Here is a 22,547-nt window from a genome sequence, read left to right on the forward strand (position 1 = left end):
ATGCAATCTATATTACGACAAAAACAGATTGTTGTATACTTTTCTGTCAGTGTGTTGTTCCTTTCAACTTCACTATCTCCAAAGTTTTATTGTATGATTTTGTTACGCGATGTATTTTGCAGAACGAAAAATGCGAATACTTTACGTATGATGCAAGCACGTTCTGCGTAAAACAGTTTAAAAACCTCATTTTACGTAGTGTCACAAGCATTAATGGGCTGCAAATATTTGTTGCAAATTTGTAGAATGACGTTTTCGACATCATTTCGACTTGACAGTGTGTTTGCAAGGATAGAGGTCGTACCAGCATTCGTGTGCGGTTCAAGCGCATATTTCTGGCTGCAAAGCAATTTTTAGTTCGCATACATAGCCTACACTTTTGTCTAATGTCCACGTATTCATAGACAAAATTTGCTTGCGAACAATAAAATTATTTTACTTGCAAAAAGGGTTGTCAGAAATTCGGCCGATTATATTCCAAGCGTTCGTGGTTTGATTAACCTGCGGCGCTCGAAAAGTTATGATATGACTCCGTAATAACGAGTAAAAGAAAGTTGCGTTTGCTCCCAATGGGCACGACCTGTCCCGAGCGTAGCCTACTAAAACAATCTGGACTCTTAAAATCTCAACTTGTATTGTTGGTATCGTCTGCTCGAAGTACATGTACGCACGATATATACATAGCGAACAAATACCACCGATAGCAGTAATCAATGCAGACACGATTTTCGGTAATATGTCCAAACGACAGAACCACTGCATTGTGGCACCGTGGCCGCTACAAGTCTTTAGTTTTATAAGACCGATTTTTATCGTCCAAATATGTCCAAACGACAGAGTGGTGGCACCGAGGCCACCGTTTTTTAAGTCCGATTTTTACAGTGCTTGTGCTAAATAAAGCAATTAACTAAAAGCGTGAATATACGCTCTTTAGATAACTAACTAAACATTGGTATTAAGCAATTTCACGAAATTTGCAAAACGGAAGCCTTAATTGGGTTACGCGGAAGCACTTGCGTATACCAATAACGCAAAACTGCATCACATGATTTACCTCAAATAAGATCTTGTTTAGCAAAAACGGGGTGTTCAGTTTTTTTACCTCAAAATTTGTACTTAGAGCTGAATAGAACCTATATTTTAAGTATTTTTCTTTTTTACTGTAGTTACCTTTGACATAAGATTGTCCCAAACTAAATGAGAGCCCTACCTATCATCTGCAGTGGTTCAAACTTTTAATAAAACCGCTTTAACCTAAACTGAATATTTTGCGTGCCCTTTTTCCTAACCCTGCTTAGCTTCGCATTTTGCCTGTGCAATATGGAAATTTTGATAGTCTAATACAGGGAAGTTGTTTTGTCTTAAGTAGCCTAAACGTTTGCGCAGGACAGAAAGCGGACCTATACTCCTAGTATCTACCGCTTTAACCAAGAAAATGATAAATAGAACTTATGTTAGCCTAAAAGCTTTTTAATATATTTAGTTTTGTCGTTGCAGTTGTTGTAATTAGCACTCAGACAAGGCATACGTTTTAAAGAGTAGAAGGTTTTCTCATGTTTGCCCGCTTGTTTAAGGTAAGCTGAAATCTACAAAATCTTTGACTTTAGCGTTAGCTTGTGTCTTCTCGAAGGTTTGCGAATTCAAAATCGCAAGAAAATATTTGTGTTTGATAAATGGTAGCATTTATAGAAAATCTACTTTTATACAATGAATTACTTTTTGATGTTAATGGGCTACGCGTTGCTGCTTTTTGTACGTTAAATGTCAAAAAACTGTAAGACAACGTTATAGTTAAGACTGTCAGTCAGCTTTTTGTACGCCCATTCGACTGTTTTCAACAAAGGGATGGTGACCTACTTATGACGAAACACTTACAGTACCATACAGATTGGTACAACGTTAGCATTCAAGAAAATTTCTGTTGATGTTTTCTTCAGAGATGCTTTGAGTAGATGTCATTGCCATGGCTAGAAGAAATGAAAATGTTAACGGGAGAAAAACAACATCCGTTTCTAGAGGTAGGCCTATAACTTTCTTGAAAAGGCGAAACAAATCACCTCATACTCTAGTAAAAATAACTCATTGGCTTTATAGGCCTAATTTGGAACGCTTTTTGTCAGTTTTCGATAAGAAGTAGGCTATAAATTGAAAATTTATAATTCCTTTGTTGTGTTTTTTTTTATTTGGTTATTGTACATAATCTTACTAAGTTATTTTTTATATAAGCTATACGCTTCTTCTCTACAAGCGAATGTTTTTGCTGATAGGTTGATTGTTATTTGTTACTAACACTTGCAGGAAAAAGGTTACAGGAAACCATTTCCTTGGTTCTGAGTTTGATCTTGATGACAATCGACTTCTCCTTTCTCGTTTATCACTTTCGATGGTCTTACACATTTTACTTAATTCCCTTGATTTGTAAGTAGGCTAATCCCGATAAAAGAATTGAGATTGCGCCCTGTTAGCCCAATTAAAAACGTCGCGTAGGCGTATTTTGCACTTGAGTTAATACGTAGACTATTATGCATGCAGTTTTACAGGCTATTTTTGTACTCAGGTACCGGCACACTAGCTGCCGATTTTGCCACTGGACTGGTTCACTGGGGTTGTGATAGCTGGGGCTCTATACAGTTGCCCATACTTGGCACTTTTATCCGTTCATTCAGAGAACACCATATCGATCCAACAGGGATTACTCGTTGGGACTTCATAGACACAAACGGCGATAATTGCTTGCTTCCCATCTTTCCAATGACCTTTTCCGTATACAAATGTTTTACATCATCCAAGGGTATGCACTTTATTCAAATGGTAGGCTGTAAGCGCTTTTTTCAACGCTACTAAACTGCCCCATAAAACCTACTATAATTAATATTAAGCACCTTTGTTAATTTAAACTTTTAAACTTTAACCCAACGCATTTTAGCTTAACCAATTGCCTTCTTCTAGAATCTAGACTCTACTGTAGATTCTAGAGGATGACATAGAAGTTGGCATAAATTTTTATATACATTTATTTTTATAGTCATAAGCATAACAACTTTTTGAACCCGCAATTAAGCCTAAGTGCAATTAATAGGCTATAGCTTATTTTGACCATTTCAAAAATATATTTGCAGAGGAAATCGCAAGCAACTATTTCTTTGAAATATTTTTATTTTCGTTTTTCTTCTTCGTGTGCTTCACCAATCAGATCCATAAGTGGTCACACACATACTTCGGTCTTCCAGCATGGGTCACTTTTCTTCAAGATCTTCACATTATTTTGCCTAAGCAGCATCACCGTGTCCATCATGTTGCACCACATGAAACGTGAGTCGCTATTTCCTACATGATGCTGTGTTTGAATCTGGTCTATCTGCTGTAGGCTAAGCATAATTTAACCAACGATTTTCTACACATCTTTTAGCTTATGTCTTTCATTTTAGCCACTACTGTATAACAACCGGCTGGTTAGATTATCCGTTAGAGAAGATGAAATTTTGGACCATCTTGGAGGCGATCATTGAATACCTTACAGGAGCAAAACCAAGAACGGATGACATGAAATGGACCTACAAACGTTACTGAACTTTACTATATTTCACTTTCATACGCAAAACATGAACGATGGTCTGTTCAATGATACTGGTAAACAGTTCTAAATTCCGGCAATACGTTTTTAAAAAAATAAATCAATAATGTGTGTGAGTGTGATACTCAAAAATTGCTTCACAAAACAAATTAGCTAATCGGGGCTTAGGTCAAGTCTTGCAAAATTTCTATCATTCGGAGAATAAACATTGTAATTGGCATGTTACTTCAAAAATAGGATAAATTTAACTGCTTTTTTGTGTCTCAACGCGTGTTGATTATGTTGTTGAATAAACCAAATGCTTTTAATGTTGGCCATGTTATGTTAATTTTCAGGTCTCAGGCTACGCCTTTATGCCATTTTATGAATTTGTATAACGCATATAATTGACACAAATTGTCAAGCAAAAATATTTAGTTGGTAAATAAGTTCAGAACACTAAACAGCAACAACAACGCATCGAATCACGATTGAGTAGATCTGCCCTCATTTACAGCTAAATTCGACTACATGTACTCATGTTCTCTGTTTCTGTCTGCAAAGCGATGTACGACGTCACATTCTTGTGACGTTATAATTGGTTGAAAGTACTGTTTTGATTGTAGCTTGGAGCCAACCGCCTCAATTGGTTAAATCAACTGTGCCCGAACTTTCTGAATTTTCGAATTACCTTTGCAAAGGCAGATCAAAAAGATCCACTAAAAAAGAAATTATTGGTTTAATACCTAAATAATACCAAATGCTAATTACATTTACGTTCTTAGTAAATTAAAGACAATACAAATATAAAATAATATATAAAATATTAAATCATACATATTACACTAACACGTTAATGTAGTCTCTATAAATTTAATGTAGTGTAATGCAGTGTAATGTATGTGTAATATCGGTTTATGTAGTGTCTATGATTAAGTAAAATATTCAACGATTTTGACTTTGATTTAGATTCAACGAAGCTTTAAAACACAACCTCCCTGTAGAAAAATAAATACAAACTTGGTTCTGAAGCCTAAGTGTAATTTTCTGAGTTTTGAATGATGGACGATCGATTTTAAGGGGCTTTGCGATCGTCGTTTTAGGCACCCCTGGTTTTATTGTTGTCTTGGTGCCTATCGGGATTTGTTTGCCCAAACGGCAAATAAAAAGTTAATCTTCAACCAGCGCAATACAACGTGGCACAGGCAGGATGGTAAATCGGAAAATTGTTGACTTGCAATTTCTAGGCCTAGCAGTGCAGTACTGTTACCGTAATGTTTCCAATGGCGTGAGAAAAATTAATTTAAGTTAACTTAGCAAAAATCCTGGAAAACGTTTTTCCGTGATACTGATGAATTTGACTGGACAACTGAAGCATTCAGACAATAATTCTGTAACTAGGCTAGGAATAAGTCAATGTTCAATGAATCGTTAATTCTCATTTTGCAATTGCTGTCACTGGCTTGTTGCCCTATTTTACTGAAAAAAATCGTAAAGTCAAAGCTATTTTTTGCAATTACTTGTAAAGCTAAATGAAATGCTATTAGTAAGACAATGACATTGCATCATAATCATAATCATAACTTTTAAACCCAACCAGAATCTACCTTTAAATCTTAATCTAATTTCTATTATATGAAATAGCCTATAGTTGTTTTCAGTGTGTTTCGGACGATTTCGCTACACAAGTAAATGAGTAAGCGCAGGGTGTATAATATGACCGTTAAACATCTTGCAATTGACAAAAATGTTACGAATCGCAGCTTTATTAACTTGTTAACGAAAGGCAAAAGCCAGATTATTGCACCTATTTCAATATGGCAGGTAGCAGTGTAAAAAGGCTTATTGTAGGACACCTCAAAAAAACAGATTTGCTTGATCCACTAACTTTACTTGGATCACTTAGACAACTTGTGGATAGGTTGAAAACTGGAAAATTCAATTGAAGCCTAAAGTGTCGCTTTGATAATTAATAACTATCATACATGTTTAAGCTGTAATGAAATTTAAAGTAGTAATTTTGAGTGTGCAGACATGGAGCTATTGTTTGAGTCATGTTTAAAATAAATCAAACGGGTGTTTTTTTAATGCATAATATATTGTTAATGTTAATTGTTGCACTTTTAGCACCACGATTATTTTCGCATGTCCATTGCTTCTGCTTAAGTTATATAGAGCCGTTAACTGATTTTGCGGCGTTTTGTGCTCGCCTTAGTCATATCTAATTTGATTAGTGCAATTTTTAGTGGAAAAAAGTTGAAAGGTCTCTAAATAAGTGAATGGTTTCTATTAAGTTTTCCAATTTCAACCTGTCCACAAGCGGTCCAAGTACCTGAGATCAATGTATTATCATAGCACCACCTTCGTACCTTGACTTTAATTGAGTTTTACAGTTTTAACCCGTCCACAAGCAATCAAAGTTGCCAAACGATCTAAGCTGTCCAAGCAAATCTGTTTATATTTTAGAGGTATCCCTTATTGCGCAGGTGACTAGATGTATGTTGACTGAAGTAAAATTTTGTTTGTGAGTCAGGAGTTACGCTGATCTACTAAAGTAACAACATTATTTACGGAAATAAGGAAGTAGCAACACCAATTTGTGAAAGTGAGGAAAAATGACGGGGTAATTTAATCCTGATAAGTGAAAATTGGGGTAGGCCGAGATTAGTTTCAGACTAATTTTGTCTTGTGACTTTTGCACTTCTGTAGATTAGTGTTGTTACTTTCGTAGATTAGCATTGTCCGAATTAGAAGTTCACCTGCAAACATGAGATTCATCAATGTGCACATCAAACTTTTTTATCTTCAAGCTGAATTTTATTAAACAAACAAAGAAAAGTTAATTGTTTGAATGTCAATTTATAATAAATAAACAAAGTATTCAGTGCACACCATCATGCTAAAATGTCCATCTTTGCATGCACGATTTCAGGTTGAAAACAGCCGTACTTTCCAGTCGGGCAAATTAGGTATAGCCAATCACCATGTAATGTCTAACGAATGTGGCTTCTAAACCTTTTCAAAAAGTGAGAAGTGACAGAAATGAACAGTAAAATCAGCCAAAATTTTTTAATTAACGAAGTCAGCTTATTGTTAATCGCTTAAAATTCTGTGCATATTCTTTGAAGTAATTGTACCATACAGCAAAATCACAAAGATATTTATATATAGTGTTTCTATGTATGAGAGCATTCTGATTAAACTATATAACATTCTAGATTGAAGAAGTGTAAATTTTGCTAGTGCCATCTTTTTACATTTCTTGTATATCCTACCTAAACTACTTACCATTGCACTGTTTCAAATTTTTTATAGGTGGCTGTTAGTGAATCTGTGCAAGAGCCCTGACAAAGACTAAGGATTGCTTTATTGATCAAATGCTCGTGGTTCAACTATGTACTGTAAGTTCCAGTTAAATGAGTTAGTATCAGTTATTATAAAATCATTTACTTTCACCAGGTTGTTAAAAAACACCCTACTCACCATCACTCGGATCATAGCATTCTGCTGCGTTTAACACAGCAGAACTTTTGATCTATGAAATGGGTTGATGGGATGTTTTCCACCGGCCACTGCAAATTAGCATGAACTTACTTAATGAAAGGTTTATTAATGGTCTTTAGCATTTTTGAGGTTTTATGATGCAGACCAAGATAACAGAAAATGATTTTTTTTGCCGTAAAATCGTATGGAAAGGTTTGTGCAAATGCAGTGCATGCTGGATATAGCCAGGAAATTTAAGGTGAAAGAGAGAAGTTATTTAGATACGGAATTATAAATCCACTTCCACCATATGTATGAACCAAGATGACAGATATGCCTCAATCCTCATGTAATCATGTTCAAATCTTGTTCAATATGATATCCTTAAAATGTTGTAACCTTGTAATAACCTTGTTTTTGTAGTTTTTGAGCAAACTTACCAAAAAGACATATTGCATGCAATAGCAATACATTTCATTTTGTGCTAATGTGCCAAGCGTTACGTTTTGCAACTGCCTATATTCTCAGGTTGAAACATATATATACATATCTTTTCGTAAATTTTATTAAATTCATGTAAGAACAGTGATTATGTTTTATATCTCATCTGATTCGCAGAGAAAAGTGACATTCACTATGACCTATGTAATGAAGGTTTGCAGCATGTTCGTTTCTTCAAGAAGCAGTCTCACTTTCTGTGACTTGGATCATAACATTCTGCTGTAAAAAAATGCAGCAGAGTATTTGATCCGAGGGATGGAATGATGAAATAAATCCCTGGACAGAAAACCTGTATCTAAATAGAAATCCTGATACATTGACGATGTTGTGAAGAATGCTGAATCTGAGCCACAATTTGTTTCGTGGAATTGTTGTAACGATTTTGACATTAATAGCATTTTGCTGTTTCACATGACGTCATTTGAATCTTCTTCATAGAATCAGTTACCTTTTCTTCTACTGTAAAAGTTGCCATAAATTGAAAAAGGAAAATTTCACGATCAGGTGGTACGACAAAGTTGTTTCCTTCCAATGATGGAAATGCAAGTTGGTTTGATTAATGTTGCTGAAAATTAATTTGTAAACCTATGTATTAGATTTTATATAATGGGCCATGCTGGTTGTTTAAGGAGGCGTCAAACCCCTAGAACTAAGATCTTTATGAATTTGTTGTACTTCCTACGTAGGGCTTTAAAAAACCTATTTAGACCAATCAGAAGGCAGCACTGTTGGTGTTGTTTTCTAGCCTGGGAATTACCCTAGCAGTTGGCGCGCTTCAATGTCCCAGGTCGCATGCAGAATTAGGCTAAAAATTAGCATGAAAGTAGCTAAAATTGGGTTTTTTAGACCAAAAATTCTAGTGTTTATTTTGCGCCTCTGTAAAAAAAGTTTGAATCATGGTTTTTGATGGCATTTTATGGAATGGTAGTTCAATGCATATTAAATTGACAAGCAAAATTTGAGAGAGCCCCATGGAAGATTTTGAGAGTAATCAGTCTTTTAGTAAATTCACTCTATAATAAAACAAACAAAGATTTTATGGAATTTTTTGGGGTTTGACGCCTCCTTAAAGGACCATGTAGCATTTGTGCATATCCTACAGTATATTCTGATTGCCGTTACTTGTGATGAAAAAAGTAACCTCGCAGATTAATAAAGAAAAACAATACCACGAACCCGAATAAACCTTTTTTCAATTTTATTCAGACAAAAGTCTTTATCAAGTTTTATGTGCTATTCAGGAACCTTTTAAGCATTTGTCATCCTGGTTTGCACTGAAAAAATGTAGTTATGTTTAACATATAATTTATGAAGTGCATAACAATTTATTTGCACAATCATTTAATTTTCTTCTTCATTACTCTAGTTCAGTGGTTCCCAAACTTTTTCAGCTTGTGGCACACTAGAAAAATTAGAAAACGCTCGCGGCACACTTACAAGAGAAGAAAAGTTGCTTTAAAAAATTACCCTACTCTATCGACAATGCCATAATTGGTTTCATCGTCACATGTGCTTATTTCTCAGCTATTGAAGTAGCTAGAAAGCTTTTAAGTCGCATATGCTTGTCTGCATGCCTTATTTTAAATATTTATACAGTTCTTTTCCAAAATTCCGAAAAGATTCGAGGCACACCTGAGAATCTGTGGCGGCACACAGTTTGGGAATCACTGCTCTAGTTGATAACTTAACGGAAAACTGAATAACTTGTATCATTTATACAAAAACGTTTACAGAGAACATACTTTTGACTCTTTATTTGCCTCAAACACTTTTCTTTTACTAAGATCTCTATGATTTTATTGGGCTTCAAAAAACCTGTATAGAGCTTAGACCAATCAGAAGGCAGCATGGTTGGTATTGTTTTCTAGCCTGGGAATTACCCTAACAGTTAGCCTGCTTTAATATCCCTGGTCGCGTGCAGAATTAGGCTGAAAATCAGCATGAAAGTAGTTTAAATCAGATTTTTTAGACCAAACAATGTATTGTCGATTTTGCGTCTCTGTTAAAAAAGTTTGAATCATGGTTTTTTGAAGGCATTTTATGGAATGGTAGTCCAAAGCATACTAAATTGACATGCCAAATTTCAAAGAGCCCCATGCAGGAATTTTCGAGTAATCAGTCTTTTAATAAATTCACCGTATAGTAAATCAAACAAGGATTTTAGATCACAACTAGCCCCATTTGGCAATAATCCTTTAACTAAACACATGCAACCCGTTATGACTTCTGAGTCTGTTGCACTGTGCACATGGATTGCGGTCAGATAACAGACAATACTTAAAAATATTTTTATATATTTAAAAAGATTTCTTTAACACAAAAGAAGTTTTTTCATTATCATTGCGCTGTCTGACTTGTTTGTAGAATCTAGGACTTACAAACTAAACTGATAACAAAACTGCTGTGTTTCTACAACAAATAATCTCTGCATTTGTAAAAGGGTTTTGTAACGATTTCAGTGATTGACTTCATTCTTTTTTCTGTTTTCTCCGTATCTTTACATTATACAATAAAAGCAATCACTGTTGCCATTGCTAACTGTTATTGGTTTGAACGAGTTAAATCCAGCAAGGTTCTTGGGTGATTGCACAAGAATGTTTCACAGCAAATATACAGTGACAGACAATTATTCTTTCTCTCTGGTCTTGGGAAAATCCTTTGTAACGTACTTGAGTGTCACAATAAAGGAGCGATGTTTATTTCTGTAATGGATTGTGGTCACGGGAATATCATATTTTGGCAATATCATTTCCTTTATTGCCTTATCAAATGCGTCAGTTAAAATTCCACTTTGATAAATGCCAAGATAACCTTGCTATGCAGAAATCACGAGTGCTTGATAAATTAATTGGCACACTGAATGATTGATTTTGGTTATGGTAAGGTGTTAAATTTAAGATTTTTTCATATGAAACATCTCATTCATGACGTTTTAATATAAAGATCGATTGTTTATAATTTTACATATGAGCATTCTGACGTTCAGTTTTATTATGTCTTTACACTTATCTGGTGTGCAGTATATTTGCTGAACCGGTACCTAATTTATCTTAATCATTCTATAAGCCGCTGACAGTTTAACAGAAAGCTATTGAAGATTTTCGTTTAGTGTACATTATAACGTATGATATAACGTTATATCATACACCGTATAGTAAACGACATAGTAGGCCGACCGTCTTCTGTTTCTTGGTTTTCTTATTTCCATTTCTCATCACGCACGAGTGAAGGCATCCTTTTGGTTATCACACTTTTCTGATTTATAATTTTTGTATCAATTTTAAGGAACTAATGTCGCTGCAAAGTTCAACACAAAATTACTTGAAATTTGCGTGGAAGTGTTTTTCTGTAATCTGTGTAAGTTGAACAAAATGTAATAACAAACAAGCAGATCCGTAATGTACACAAAGCCATAGTAAGATAAATTATAATAACAAACCCCAATGTCATACCAATATGCAATAAGAGTATTTATTTACAGCAGGTTACAATCTCGTCACTGTTTGGAAAAGAACTGAACAACAAACAAAGCAAAACAGAAATATGCTTTTCCAGCATATGAGTACAGCATATGAACACTTGGTTGTTGACTTCACGCAAAATTCATATGAAATAACTGTTGGATAATGAGCTTAGAGGACTCATGCTGGTGGATCACGTGAGCCTCCGAACCAGCATTGGCCAAGAATGCAATATTTTAGCAACATATGGAATTCAGTTTAACACTTTTCAGTGTCTGGAAGAAATATACCAAGCCTGAAGGATAACTTTGATGAGTTTAAGTTGACGTCATACGGTATATTTATTACGTATACCATTTTCAGAGAAATGAGATTTGAGGCAGAAATGAGAAAACAGGCAACGAACTAATTACGGCTATGTACAACTAATTACTTCACTAATAGTTTCTCTACCAGTTGAATTACTTATAGTATATAGTATAGTATATAAGATATTGATTTTTGGAACAAAAACTTAGGTTAGTGACATTTTGTGGAACTTGTTTAAAGCAAAAATTAAAAAGTTACTAAAGGTATGTAAAAATTGAGAAAGTTTGTCAAGCGATTACCAGCACAATGAAATATGTTTAAATTGCAAAAGCAGTCAAGTCGAAAGCGAATGGACGAAAAGTTCAATTTAGCAATTTTATCATGAAAATGACTCAGCAAACTTTTTTATGACGTTATTTACACCGAGCGTCCTGTGCATACAAGTGGACCAAGTGTGTGCCATCCATACTCTCCAGTATCACCAGCATCACCAAACTGCAGTCCTGTCACTGGCAAGGTGTCCTTGTCAGTTAAAAATCCTTCATCTGATGTCTCTGGACTAGAGTTTTTGTCGCAGTTGCATCTTTTGGTTGAATCAACGCAAGTTCCTTGAAATTATATTAAACTGTTTTCATGAAATTAATACAATATTGATCGATTTTGGCAATTTTTGCAAAACAAAATATAGTATTGTGATATGTGTTATAAGAAGTGTAAATGTCTAAACCAGGTCTGCAGCTCCTTTCACAGCGAATCACCACACCGAAGTCACACTTGAGTGCTGGTGAAAACTTATGTTTAAAAACTGCACACAAAATAGGCATAGACTCAAAGTTAAAATCAAGGGGAGGAAGGATCAATGTAAAAGCATAGAGTAGAGAAAACGCCCTGTTGCCAACACTCACTAACCGAAGTGGCCGACTTACTCTGAACATTTTAGGAGGAAACTCGATGGTGAATTTGGTAATTAGCGGGAAAAGCCGGAGACAATACTGGTGCGTGCAACAAATGCGACAAGAACAGATTTCAACAGTGTTAAATACTAATACTGTAAAAATAAAAGCAAACACAACACCCACACGTGGTAAAATAAACAAATCATAACAATGCAATGCTCCAAGACAACAAATACAAACGCAAAACCAGCAAGTTATATTAACAAAACAAACCTCTTTGAGTGCAGAGAAAAACTAAAAACAAACAAACCAACCAATTGATAAACCACATAACACATAACCGCAAACGATGATCCAAAAGGTGCCAAAATCCAAACAAGTGCTCAAACACGGAGTAAGTATAGTAACAAGAGTAAATATGGTGTAGTTACATTTGTTACTTATGTAGGCCTATGGTTTAACGCTAGCCAATGTCATAACTGGGTTCATAATCTGTCGGAAACAATGGTTTAAGTTTAAGTTTGGTTTCGCTTTCTCAAACCCCAAAACAGACTAGGAAAATGCATGAACACCACATATGTGTAGGAAATTGTATCAAATTTTTGAAAAAATGACAAGCGCAGGAATCGATTTTCTTGATGTATTATCTTGTTCTCTTAACGTTTGTAGAACCACGAACCTTTATTATCACATTATATGAAATACAAATTCACCTGTTTCACCACAAGCACAATAATCGTTTCGTTGTGACGTAGCTCCTCCCCAGTATCTCATGTGAGTTCCATCACGTGATAGCCAGGTTGCATAACCTCCTTCAAGCAACAGGCTTGCAATGCAGCGATACTGAAAATTGAAAAACTCATTTGAATTAAAATGTTGATAAGAGTTTACGAAATACTCAATGTAATCAAGTTGTCTTTATAGTTATCAGAATGTCAAGGCAGCTTTTTAAACAAAATCAATAATCGCTTTGCTTCTCATTTTCTATTTTATATACTACATACCAGCAATAAATCGAAAAAACTTCTGGTACAGTACAACAATGTTGAAAAGTAGAAAGTGGTAAATTGAGAATTCTGTTTATAAATTAATGTTATAGTTTTACTACCCTATTCTGGAAATTAACGTATAGTTACCGCTGTGATTAATTTAAGAAGCAAGCAATAATTTGTGTTTAATGGGCTAAATAAGCTCTACACCGCAACACGTATTAAAGATTTTCCGGTAGCAAATGGAGCCAAGTTTGCATTTATGGTAAATTCCAGACGTACTTTTATAAAGTTCCCAATCCGAGAAGTGTTATTTTTTCAACTTGATTTTTACAACAAGGCATTTTTAGTTCAGTCAATACCTCAATAAAGAATATAAAGTTTGGCTACAATAAAGCTATTTTTTGTAAGATAGTTTGATATTCTGATTGGATTTATTAAGACAGATTATTGTGTCTGTTTATAGCGAGTTATACGCTATTGTAAGTGCATTTAGCTCGCAATTATAGAATTCATCATGGTAGAAGTTTTCTTTCTCAATATCAGCTGGGCGCTTTTGCATAATGATGATAACATTGTTTTGAAAAATTGCTATGATTATAACGAAATATTAGGTTATTATTGTTGACAGCATTATTATTGTTACAGATTAACCACATTACAAGATCAAAGACTGCTTTCACGATATAACCAGATACGAATACGAGAATATCAGGAAACATAGCTTGGCTTCCATTTGGTTATCACAAACGATGAAAAATTTGATAATACCGTTGATCATGGCAGTGTTTGACAAATTTATATTGAGAGATCAAAAGTTGAACCAGTTTAGTCTTGATTAAATTTATTCATTTGCGAACATATATTTTATACATTCTTCGATATTTTAAGTATTATGATCTAATTGATAACATCGATGCAACGCATTTAAACATACCTTGATAAATTGACGACACTCTGATGAACGCTGAATCAGAGCCACAATTTGTTCCATGGCCACGTTGTAACGAATGTGACGTTTATAGCATTTGTTTGGTTCACATGACGTCAATTGAATTTCGTTCATAGAATCATGTTCAATGATGGTTTCTGTGATAAAAAATTGCATTGTTATGCGACTAAGGAAGTTAGAAACCAATAGCTGCCGTTCAACGTATATTTCTTGACGCTGCTTAAGGTATAATCTTTTTACCATAAAATGAAAGCTTTTAACAAATTTTCTCATGCAAAAATTTCCATAACGAATGTGAACTTGGAAACTGGACCTGTTTCTCCGGTAAAATTGCAATAAACTGAAAATGGTTGTACTGTCCAAAGGTCAGGTGATATGACGTATGTTCCGGAAGTCTTCTCAGTCCGGTTGATGTAATCACAAGATGGCGGTGTAAGATAAATTCCTAAGAAACCGTAGTACAGGAAGTGTAAGAAAACAAGTAATCTTCGACGCTATTTTTTCACAGCAATTGCTTTGATAAAAGTCAAATGATTATTTTGACATTGACAACATTAATTTAAATTTTTCCATTAAAATGGTGCTTGTTTAACATTTGTCTCTAAAATTTCACACCGAGTTTTGCTTTCATTTCAGCAACTTCTTCTTTGAGCATTTGTAGTTCTTCTGCTGTATCATCAGCTTGTCCTGGTTCACCCTGATAATGAAAACAAAAGCATGTTATGTAAGCATAAATCATACATGAAATTTAATACTCATTGCACAATAAAACTATCGTTCGGCGTCACGATTATGCTAAAACTATCCACTTTGTTTTCGTATTATGGTTATCATGGCTTATACAGTACAGTTACAGTTACAGTAAAGTACAGTTAGTAAGTTAGTTAGTAAGTTACAGTTACAGTTTCTACATCCTAAATAGAGTACAAAAGTGAAGTACTACAAAGTCTTTTTGCAGGCACATACCTTCGACCCTTTATTTCCCTTTAACCCAGTTTCACCCTGGGCACCCCGTTTTCCCGGTTTCCCTTGTTTAGAGGATTCCCCAATATTTACTGTTGGTTGCATTGTGTAACCATCCGGTCCTAAGATGTAATTGTTAACAGTGGATCCAGGACAATTTTCTTCGTTTTCAGTAACTTGGCTTCTTCCGTATGCGAGGATGATAACAAAAACACTTATAAATCGATTCATAGTTATTAAACGTTGTGTTTAATAGTTCTGCATCAGTTGTTTGCATAACAATATAAAGAATTTTTTGATAAAAATTAAGACGTCGATATGTTTATGTCCATTTGTTAAAAAACTGACTCTCCAAGTAGGTAGTAAATGTGCGCTTGAATTTGTCGCTCAAAACTATAATTTGGCAGTGATAATAATTTCTTTTTGACAGTTTTTGAGTAAAACGCAACCCGTCTGCACAAATGTAGTGTTTACTGTTGACTTATATGCTTTGTGCCTACGTGCTTCTAACGATCCGACAAAAATACCGAACAAGTAAATACAAGGCTAAAGTTTTGGAATAAATGTACATATAGAACAACACTTTGGTCTGCAGATTTAAATGTTAGTTTATTTTGTTGAAAGTAAAGTGACATAACACATCAGCACTACTTTGGCCGCTAAGTCAGCTTCGAAAAGATTACAGGAACCAATAGCGCATGGCAGGGCAACAGGTGGACGAGCCCCATGGTCCCGAGCTTATATGTGCCCCGCCTTTTAAGCCTCTTGGCATAATGAGTAAAAGACAGACCACTTACGCAAACACTTATTTGAAATTTAAAAGAAAAATAAATTTAATTATTATTTACAAAAGTATGCAGGCAAAAGTAGACTGAAGCTACAGGAGTCATTCAACGAATCGTACATTATTACATATAAATATTAAACTGAAAGAAATTTAACTTATCCTTACTAAATTAAGAAGAGTTTATAATTTTATACTTAGATTAGACAGCTCAGTCTTCGAGACGGCTCGCATAAAGTGATATATGGAATTTGAAAACATGAAAAGCAGTTCGAAAATATATCTTCGGAACTGCAAGGATAAATCATTTCAGCTATAACACATGTTCCAATTATCAAAGGCTTTCACAGTATAGATTACAATTACCTGTAGAACACCTAAAACTAAAACATCTGGAAAAAATAAGTTGCAGTAACTAGATAGTAGATAGGCTAATTGGCGAACATTTGGGCTTTCTGGGTTTTTGACTGTTTTGAAGTATTTCTGATTTTCATGCTCACCTCACTTCGAAGGAGTAACAGTAATTTATTTTGTTGTGCAACTTAATCTTTGCCCTTGCCTAAAACTACGTCCTTGACCTTAAACCAAGGAAATATAATCGGCATCGTTACTTGCTAAATATAGTGGTTTTCTGCTCTGATGCCTGTAGACCCAATTGTTTCCTGTATTTGTCGTTGTGTGCAAGTAAAGGCACTTCTCTTGAGTTAAAGAACTTCACTATTCAGCAAAATTATTCACATCAGCAAACAGTTCCCGGAAGTTTTCGAAACAGCTAGTTATGATTCACAGTTTTCCGAGCTACCGTTAGCAATGCCAATCCCAATTAGCAATGAAAACCATACATCACTGGTTTTACAATACAAGCATCTCGCTTTTGCAGGATTCAATTATATATAAACCCTCAAAGTACCTGTAAGTGTTCTGCCTTCCGCTGCTGTCATGAGATTTGTGTCCTCATTCGAACCTAAAGCAGTCTAAACGAACATGAACCTAACCTGTTGATTGAGCAAGTGTATCCTCGCCAACAGCACAACAGCGGCCAAATAGACCAACTACGCTCGATCATTCTGTCACGGGATGTTTTTGCGCACCTGCTTTTTCAGCGCTGCATTCTGGTATTGTATTGCCCTGTTTTCGATACGTACTAGTTTTGTGGGAAAGGCTGTTTTTTACTATTTACAATTTGTTTTTATCCGTACTGCTCCGCAAACTGTAATTAAGTTTATGTTATAGTGTATGCGTGCACTGTTTCTTTATATGCGTTAACAACTTTTTTATTAGCGCTGTGCATTGCTTCATTTCGTTTTTTTAAATACTCTCACACTGCCGCACTTTTTCATCGTGACGTGACGCGTGAGCTAGTTCAGGCTTATTTAACGTAGAATGTTCCTGTTACATTTAATTACGATACAGATTTTTTCAGCAGTATGCCTACTGACGACTACTCTTTAATAAAAGTCCAACTTGTTGTTGGACTTTCCTCTCTCTAACAAAGTCGTGCGATCAAATGTCCTAATAGAAATCTAAGCACATGGGATTTCATGCTGAGGTCTGCCATCTTATCTGCAGTTTTTAAGAAGATACCAAACGAAGATTAGGAATGAGCTATGTTTGCAATAAAGGTGGTAAAATTGCATCTTTTTGCAACAACTGTTGTTTAGAAAGTACCAGAGAAAATATAATTGTGGTAATTTTGAGCAAATTTCTAATGTAGAAAAAAATTCTTTCGACATAGTTCATAAATTAGGATGACAATAAATGTTTCCTGTAGAGTGTAGACGTATTTTAACATACCTTTTAAATTACGATTACAAATTATTATAACATACTTAATATGTAATGTAATCGTGAAGATTACAATTTAGTAATCGAGGCTCCTACAAGTCGGGCAAATACTTTGCTTTGTCCGATGATAAAATCTATTACATCGTATCAAAATTTACCATTGTAAGTCTTATTAAGCCGGGATTTTGTTTTACAAATTTTTACAATTTCTTATCGCTTAGATAAAAATGAAACTGAACGAGAAAAAATGAATTTTGAGATGAAAATAATTAGACTGCATGGTTATACGCGCACAACTTATACCAACATTTGAATTTAAGAATTAATTTGAAGAAAAAAATTACACAAAGCCTTTTCACTCAAAGCCTATAAATACAAAATAACCGATAAAATAACCAGTTTACACAAAAATAATTTAAACTAGGTTCCAAGGCTTTAAACCATGTTTGTCAACAAGTGTACACAGCATCCTAAGTAAAATTCAAGAGTTGACTTATAACTTACTGTTCTATACATATAAGCCGGTTGTTTAAATTTTTAAAAATAACCAGTAAGAACGCAAAATAACATTAAGTTTAATCAGCGATGTCATGACTAAAATGACCCGGCAAATATTTTTATGCGGTTTAGTTACTCTGAGCGTCCTGTGCATATAAGTGGACCAAGCGTGTGCCATCCATACTCGCCGGGTGCAGTGGCATCACCAAACTGGAGTCCTGTCACTGGCAAGGTGTCTTTGTCAGTCAAAAACCCTTCATCAGCTGTTTCTGTTTGAGAGTTGGCATCGCAGTTGCATTTCAAGTTCGAATTAACACATGTTCCTAAAATTTCAATGTAAATTCCCAAATTGAGTTATAAGTTTTATTTTTTGTATTATTGATTGATATCATGGCTTTACCTTAGTATAAAATTAGCTCTACAAAACGTCACCATTTCAGTTTGCTCTATTTTGGAGAGGAAACTGCTTTTCTGTATACTGTACCAAAGTATTGCAATCAGCACCAGGAACGCAGAAAGAAACGTATTTATTTACGAAAAAAAATTATCAACATGTTTTGGACGACACTCTAAGAAAAATGAACATCATAACTAATTAATTGCTGAAAACAACAATATTGGTCTAGCACAGAGGTCGGGAACCTATGGCTCGCGAGCCAGATATGGCTCTTTTGATGACGGCATCTGGCTCGCAAATAAATCTAAGCTGGCATTTCTTAGCTCAATTGTTACGAATAAAACTTTTCTGTTATTTGTAATTTCTGTACCATGCAGCACCAGAAATCGCATTAACAGTAATTAGCATGCTATTAAAGAGTAAATTCAGACATTTACCGTTGTCTAAAATAGTTGGTTTTGCTTAAAAATGCACACGTTAGTTGCATTAAGTGTTGAAAAATATTATATGGCTCTAACAGAAATAAAAATTAAAAATATGTGGCTTTCATGGCTCCTTCGCCAAAAAGGTTCCCGACCCCTGGTCTAGCAGAACCAAGAAAAAACGCGATGTGAAACTATAGGATCCAGCATGAGTTGTATGATATAGGCTATAATGTGTTTATCTGTACTTTTCCTGCTTCATGCTTACTTAATCAATACTTGATTATTTGTACCTTATATGGACAATAGACATACTTCTTACCAGTTATATGACTAAACATCTTATACCTGTTTCACCACAAGCACAATAATCGTTTCTTTGTGACGTAGCTCCTCCCCAGTACTTCATATGGGTGCCATCACGCGACAACCAGGCTCCACGATCACTCTGACTTCCATATAACAGGACGCTGTCTATGCATCGGTACTAAAGGTTGTAAAAAGCAAATATAATTAAGATAGTTATTACGAAATGTTTTAAAGTTTAACACTTTTTTATCTTTGAACTGATAATTTCACAACAAAATATTTTGTCTATTAAGTCTGGTTATATTGTAAATTACAGCGAAACAAATTTGCATTCGATTTAAATGGATCCAAATGCAAAAACATCGGCCAACTTGCTAAAACACTTAATCAAATATTTTGTGAATATTTCAACGTCCACAAAGTTGTTTTGTAAACAAAAATACGATCATTTCTGTTATGTTTCATCACCTTATGTCTAATAAGTGAAAACAATTTGACTTTAATTATATTCAGTGAAAAGTAATTACGAAAGTATGCGATAGACATAACTACAGTACAATCTACACCAACATCGAAAAAAATGTTATCGGTTTTTGTGCAACTGTTATGTTCAAAATTCAAGAGTTTAACTGATCAAAACTGTACTTGATAATAATCAAGTTTGTTTTATACATCAGTATGTGTCATGCACATTTGAATCTCTGAAATACCTATACGATAGATTTTTTTCGACGCAAAAATAATCGAAACTTGTTGATAAAATGTATGGTAAACAGAGCTTGATATTTTGACAATACTTAAAACTTGTAGATTACGTATTAGATAACACCTTGATAAATTGACGACACTCTGATGAGCGCTGAATCAGAGCCACAATTTGTTCCATGGCGACGTTGTAGCGAATTTGACGTTTATAGCATTTGTTTGGTTCACATGACGTCACTTGAATTTCGTTCATAGAATCGTGTTCAATGATGGTTTCTGTGACAAAAAATGCATTGTTATGCGACTAAGGAAGTTAGAAACCAAAAGCTGCCGTTCAGCGTATATTTCTTGACGCTACTTTAAGGTATAATCTTATTACCAAAAAATTAAAGCTTTTAACAAATTTTCTCATGCAAAAATTTCCATAACGAATGTGAACTTGGAAACTGGACCTGTTTCTCCCGTAAAATTGCAATAAACTGAAAATGGTTGTACTGTCCAAAGGTCAGGTGATATGACGTATGTTCCGGAAGTCTTTTCAGTCCGGTTGATGTAATCACAAGATGGCGGTGTAAGATAAAATTCTAAGAAGCCGTAGTACAGGAAGTGTAAGAAAACAAGTAATCTTCGACGATCTTACGCTATTTTTTTACAGCAATTGCTTTGATGAAACTCAAATGATTATTTTGACATTGAAAACATTAATTTAAATCTTTCCATTAAAATGGTGCTTGTTTAACATTTTTCTCTAAAACTTCACACCGAGTTTTGTTTTCATTTCAGCAACTTCGTCTTTGAGCATTTGTAGTTCTTCTGCTGTATTGTCTGCTTGCCCTGGTTCTCCCTGGAAATAAAAGGTTCTAAGCTTATATTTCAAAATAAATATAAATCTTAATGTATGTTATTGAAACTTCCTTGCATTAGATGCGTTAATTTCATTATTTTCTATATTCTAATTAGCATTGAAAACGTAAAGCAACACATAGAAGTGCAGGGAACATACCCTTGTCCCTTTATTGCCTTTTAACCCAGGTTCACCCTGGGTACCCCGTTTTCCAGGTTTCCCTTGTTTAGGGGATTCCCCAGTATATACTGTTGGTTGCATTGTGTATCCATCCGGTCCCAAGATGTAATTGTTAACAGTGGATCCAGGACAATTTTCTTCGTTTTCAGTAACTTGGCTTCTTCCGTATGCGAAGATGATCAGAACAACGCTTATAAATCGGATCATATTTGTGACGAATTCAGGTTAGTTCTACACAGGCAATCAACTGACACGCTAAAAGATGTCTTACATCAAATTAAAAATGAACGGTTTTTGACGTTTTGAAGTTAAATCACACCTTTGATCAGCAGATTTTTTGCAGTAGAGATATAGCTATTTTAGGCCTTGTTTTCAATGAAAAGAATGTACAACACGCTTTGGTAAAGTGTGGTACGGTAGCGTAAATTTTATCCTTGGACAGAGGAAAGTCTTTGCACGAATTATAATTGTTGATGATTCGTCATCGCACGATCCCGCTTACCGAGCGTTCGCTTTCATTCAAAACCACTCCGCTATATGCTATAGCTTACAACTCAGCAAAGAAAACGTTTGCACGACGTAAGAGAACTTATTAAATTTACCTGATACTTGGTGATGTAACCTTTTGAAGCAAAGTGCGCGACATGGACGTAAAATAGTTACCTTGTAGAAAAAGAGCCTTGGGACATTGCTGCGTGTTCTAAACTAACTTAACTATCAAGAACTACACGTCTGCAAATGACGGTTGTGTGAGTAAGCAGAATATCATCACACAGTAGCCTACAACTACTTTGTAAAGCCTGTTTATAGGCTACCCGCTATATTTAATACAAATTGTTTTGCAAACAATAACTTTAATAACTGACCTAAAACGACACGTTTGTTTCTGTTGTTTTATCTGTGCTTCAAGCTGTTCCATGTGCCTGATAGCTTGGTTTTCGATAAAGATTAACGCTTCTGTAATTTTACAACAACGGTGATACGTGGCACAAATTATAAACCTCAAGTTATGCTTCATTGGTTTTGATTACGAGTAAGACGCCCTGAAACTTCAAATTAGGCAGTTCGCTCAAGATTCACTCTTAATTGTAGGCTATAAACGTAACAGTCTAAAAGCCAATAGGTGATTAAGACAGAACTCCCGAGAACTGTTGTTCAAGTAAAAATCAGTTTAAATCTGGGCATCAGATTACTGATATTATACTTAAAAGATAAATCAATTAAATCATAAGACTTTGCAGAACTGGATGGAAACAACCGGATTTGACAGACTTCTGCATATTGGATTTTATCTGATGATTTAAAGCTATAAGGTGTGAGGTATAAACATGATTTATTGTAAACGTTATAGATTGTTTTTGTGATATTCTTTACATATTAAAAGTTAGGCTATTACAAAATACTATAATAGAAAGAAATCATTGCTGTCCAATGTCCATTCAGCCTCATAGGCAATAGTTTTCACGCGAAGTCATCTTACTTGATAATCGTCCCGTGGACGATTCAACCCGCGGAC

At 34.8% G+C, this 22,547-nt stretch overlaps 4 protein-coding genes across 5 annotated transcripts in view; 2 read left to right on the forward strand and 2 right to left on the reverse strand.

The window, feature by feature from the left end:
* The window catches only part of LOC143452944 (glutathione S-transferase omega-1-like), a 62,661-nt gene that overhangs the window by 28,146 nt on the left and 11,968 nt on the right, over positions 1 to 22,547 (forward strand). The window lies entirely within an intron of this gene.
* On the forward strand, positions 1,215 to 3,887 carry LOC143452022 (plasmanylethanolamine desaturase 1-like). 2 transcript variants are annotated; one of them, XM_076952834.1, is made up of 6 exons: positions 1,215 to 1,574; positions 1,938 to 2,018; positions 2,299 to 2,418; positions 2,558 to 2,791; positions 3,120 to 3,312; positions 3,429 to 3,887. In XM_076952834.1, exons 2-6 carry the CDS (start codon positions 1,964 to 1,966, stop codon positions 3,568 to 3,570), a joined length of 744 nt encoding a protein of 247 aa, XP_076808949.1. In that variant the 5' UTR covers positions 1,215 to 1,574; positions 1,938 to 1,963; the 3' UTR covers positions 3,571 to 3,887. The 2 variants fall into 2 exon arrangements, with proteins under 2 accessions (XP_076808949.1, XP_076808950.1); XM_076952835.1 differs by lacking the exon at positions 2,299 to 2,418.
* Positions 10,803 to 16,008, reverse strand: LOC143452715 (contactin-associated protein-like 4). The gene is made up of 6 exons (XM_076953768.1): positions 15,111 to 16,008; positions 14,760 to 14,841; positions 14,458 to 14,589; positions 14,130 to 14,281; positions 12,917 to 13,046; positions 10,803 to 11,915 (listed from the first exon to the last, which is right to left on the reverse strand). Exons 1-6 carry the CDS (start codon positions 15,336 to 15,338, stop codon positions 11,725 to 11,727), a joined length of 915 nt encoding a protein of 304 aa, XP_076809883.1. The 5' UTR covers positions 15,339 to 16,008; the 3' UTR covers positions 10,803 to 11,724.
* LOC143452000 (contactin-associated protein-like 4) lies at positions 17,482 to 21,288 on the reverse strand. Its single transcript, XM_076952800.1, has 6 exons — positions 21,011 to 21,288; positions 20,770 to 20,851; positions 20,460 to 20,591; positions 20,132 to 20,283; positions 19,342 to 19,480; positions 17,482 to 18,497 (listed from the first exon to the last, which is right to left on the reverse strand). The coding sequence occupies exons 1-6, from the start codon at positions 21,236 to 21,238 to the stop codon at positions 18,307 to 18,309; spliced, it is 924 nt and encodes a 307-aa protein (XP_076808915.1). The 5' UTR covers positions 21,239 to 21,288; the 3' UTR covers positions 17,482 to 18,306.

Source organism: Clavelina lepadiformis, chromosome 4 (assembly GCF_947623445.1).
Source record: "Clavelina lepadiformis chromosome 4, kaClaLepa1.1, whole genome shotgun sequence".
Taxonomy (NCBI): domain Eukaryota; kingdom Metazoa; phylum Chordata; class Ascidiacea; order Aplousobranchia; family Clavelinidae; genus Clavelina; species Clavelina lepadiformis.

Coding starts and splice junctions, on each gene's coding strand:
- LOC143452022 (XM_076952834.1), top strand. CDS start 1,964: ATGGCTAGAAGAAATGAAAATGTTAACGGGAGAAAAACAACATCCGTT. Junction 2,419..2,557: donor TTACTTAATTCCCTTGATTT/GTAAGTAGGCTA, acceptor TTTTGTACTCAG/GTACCGGCACACTAGCTGCC. Junction 2,792..3,119: donor ATGTTTTACATCATCCAAGG/GTATGCACTTTA, acceptor ATATATTTGCAG/AGGAAATCGCAAGCAACTAT.
- LOC143452715 (XM_076953768.1), bottom strand. CDS start 15,338: ATGAATCGATTTATAAGTGTTTTTGTTATCATCCTCGCATACGGAAGA. Junction 14,590..14,759: donor TGAAATGAAAGCAAAACTCG/GTGTGAAATTTT, acceptor ACGGTTTCTTAG/GAATTTATCTTACACCGCCA. Junction 13,047..14,129: donor AGTGTCGTCAATTTATCAAG/GTATGTTTAAAT, acceptor TTCAATTTTCAG/TATCGCTGCATTGCAAGCCT.
- LOC143452000 (XM_076952800.1), bottom strand. CDS start 21,238: ATGATCCGATTTATAAGCGTTGTTCTGATCATCTTCGCATACGGAAGA. Junction 20,284..20,459: donor CAATTTTACGGGAGAAACAG/GTCCAGTTTCCA, acceptor TTTTTGTCACAG/AAACCATCATTGAACACGAT. Junction 18,498..19,341: donor TTGTGCTTGTGGTGAAACAG/GTATAAGATGTT, acceptor TTGAAATTTTAG/GAACATGTGTTAATTCGAAC.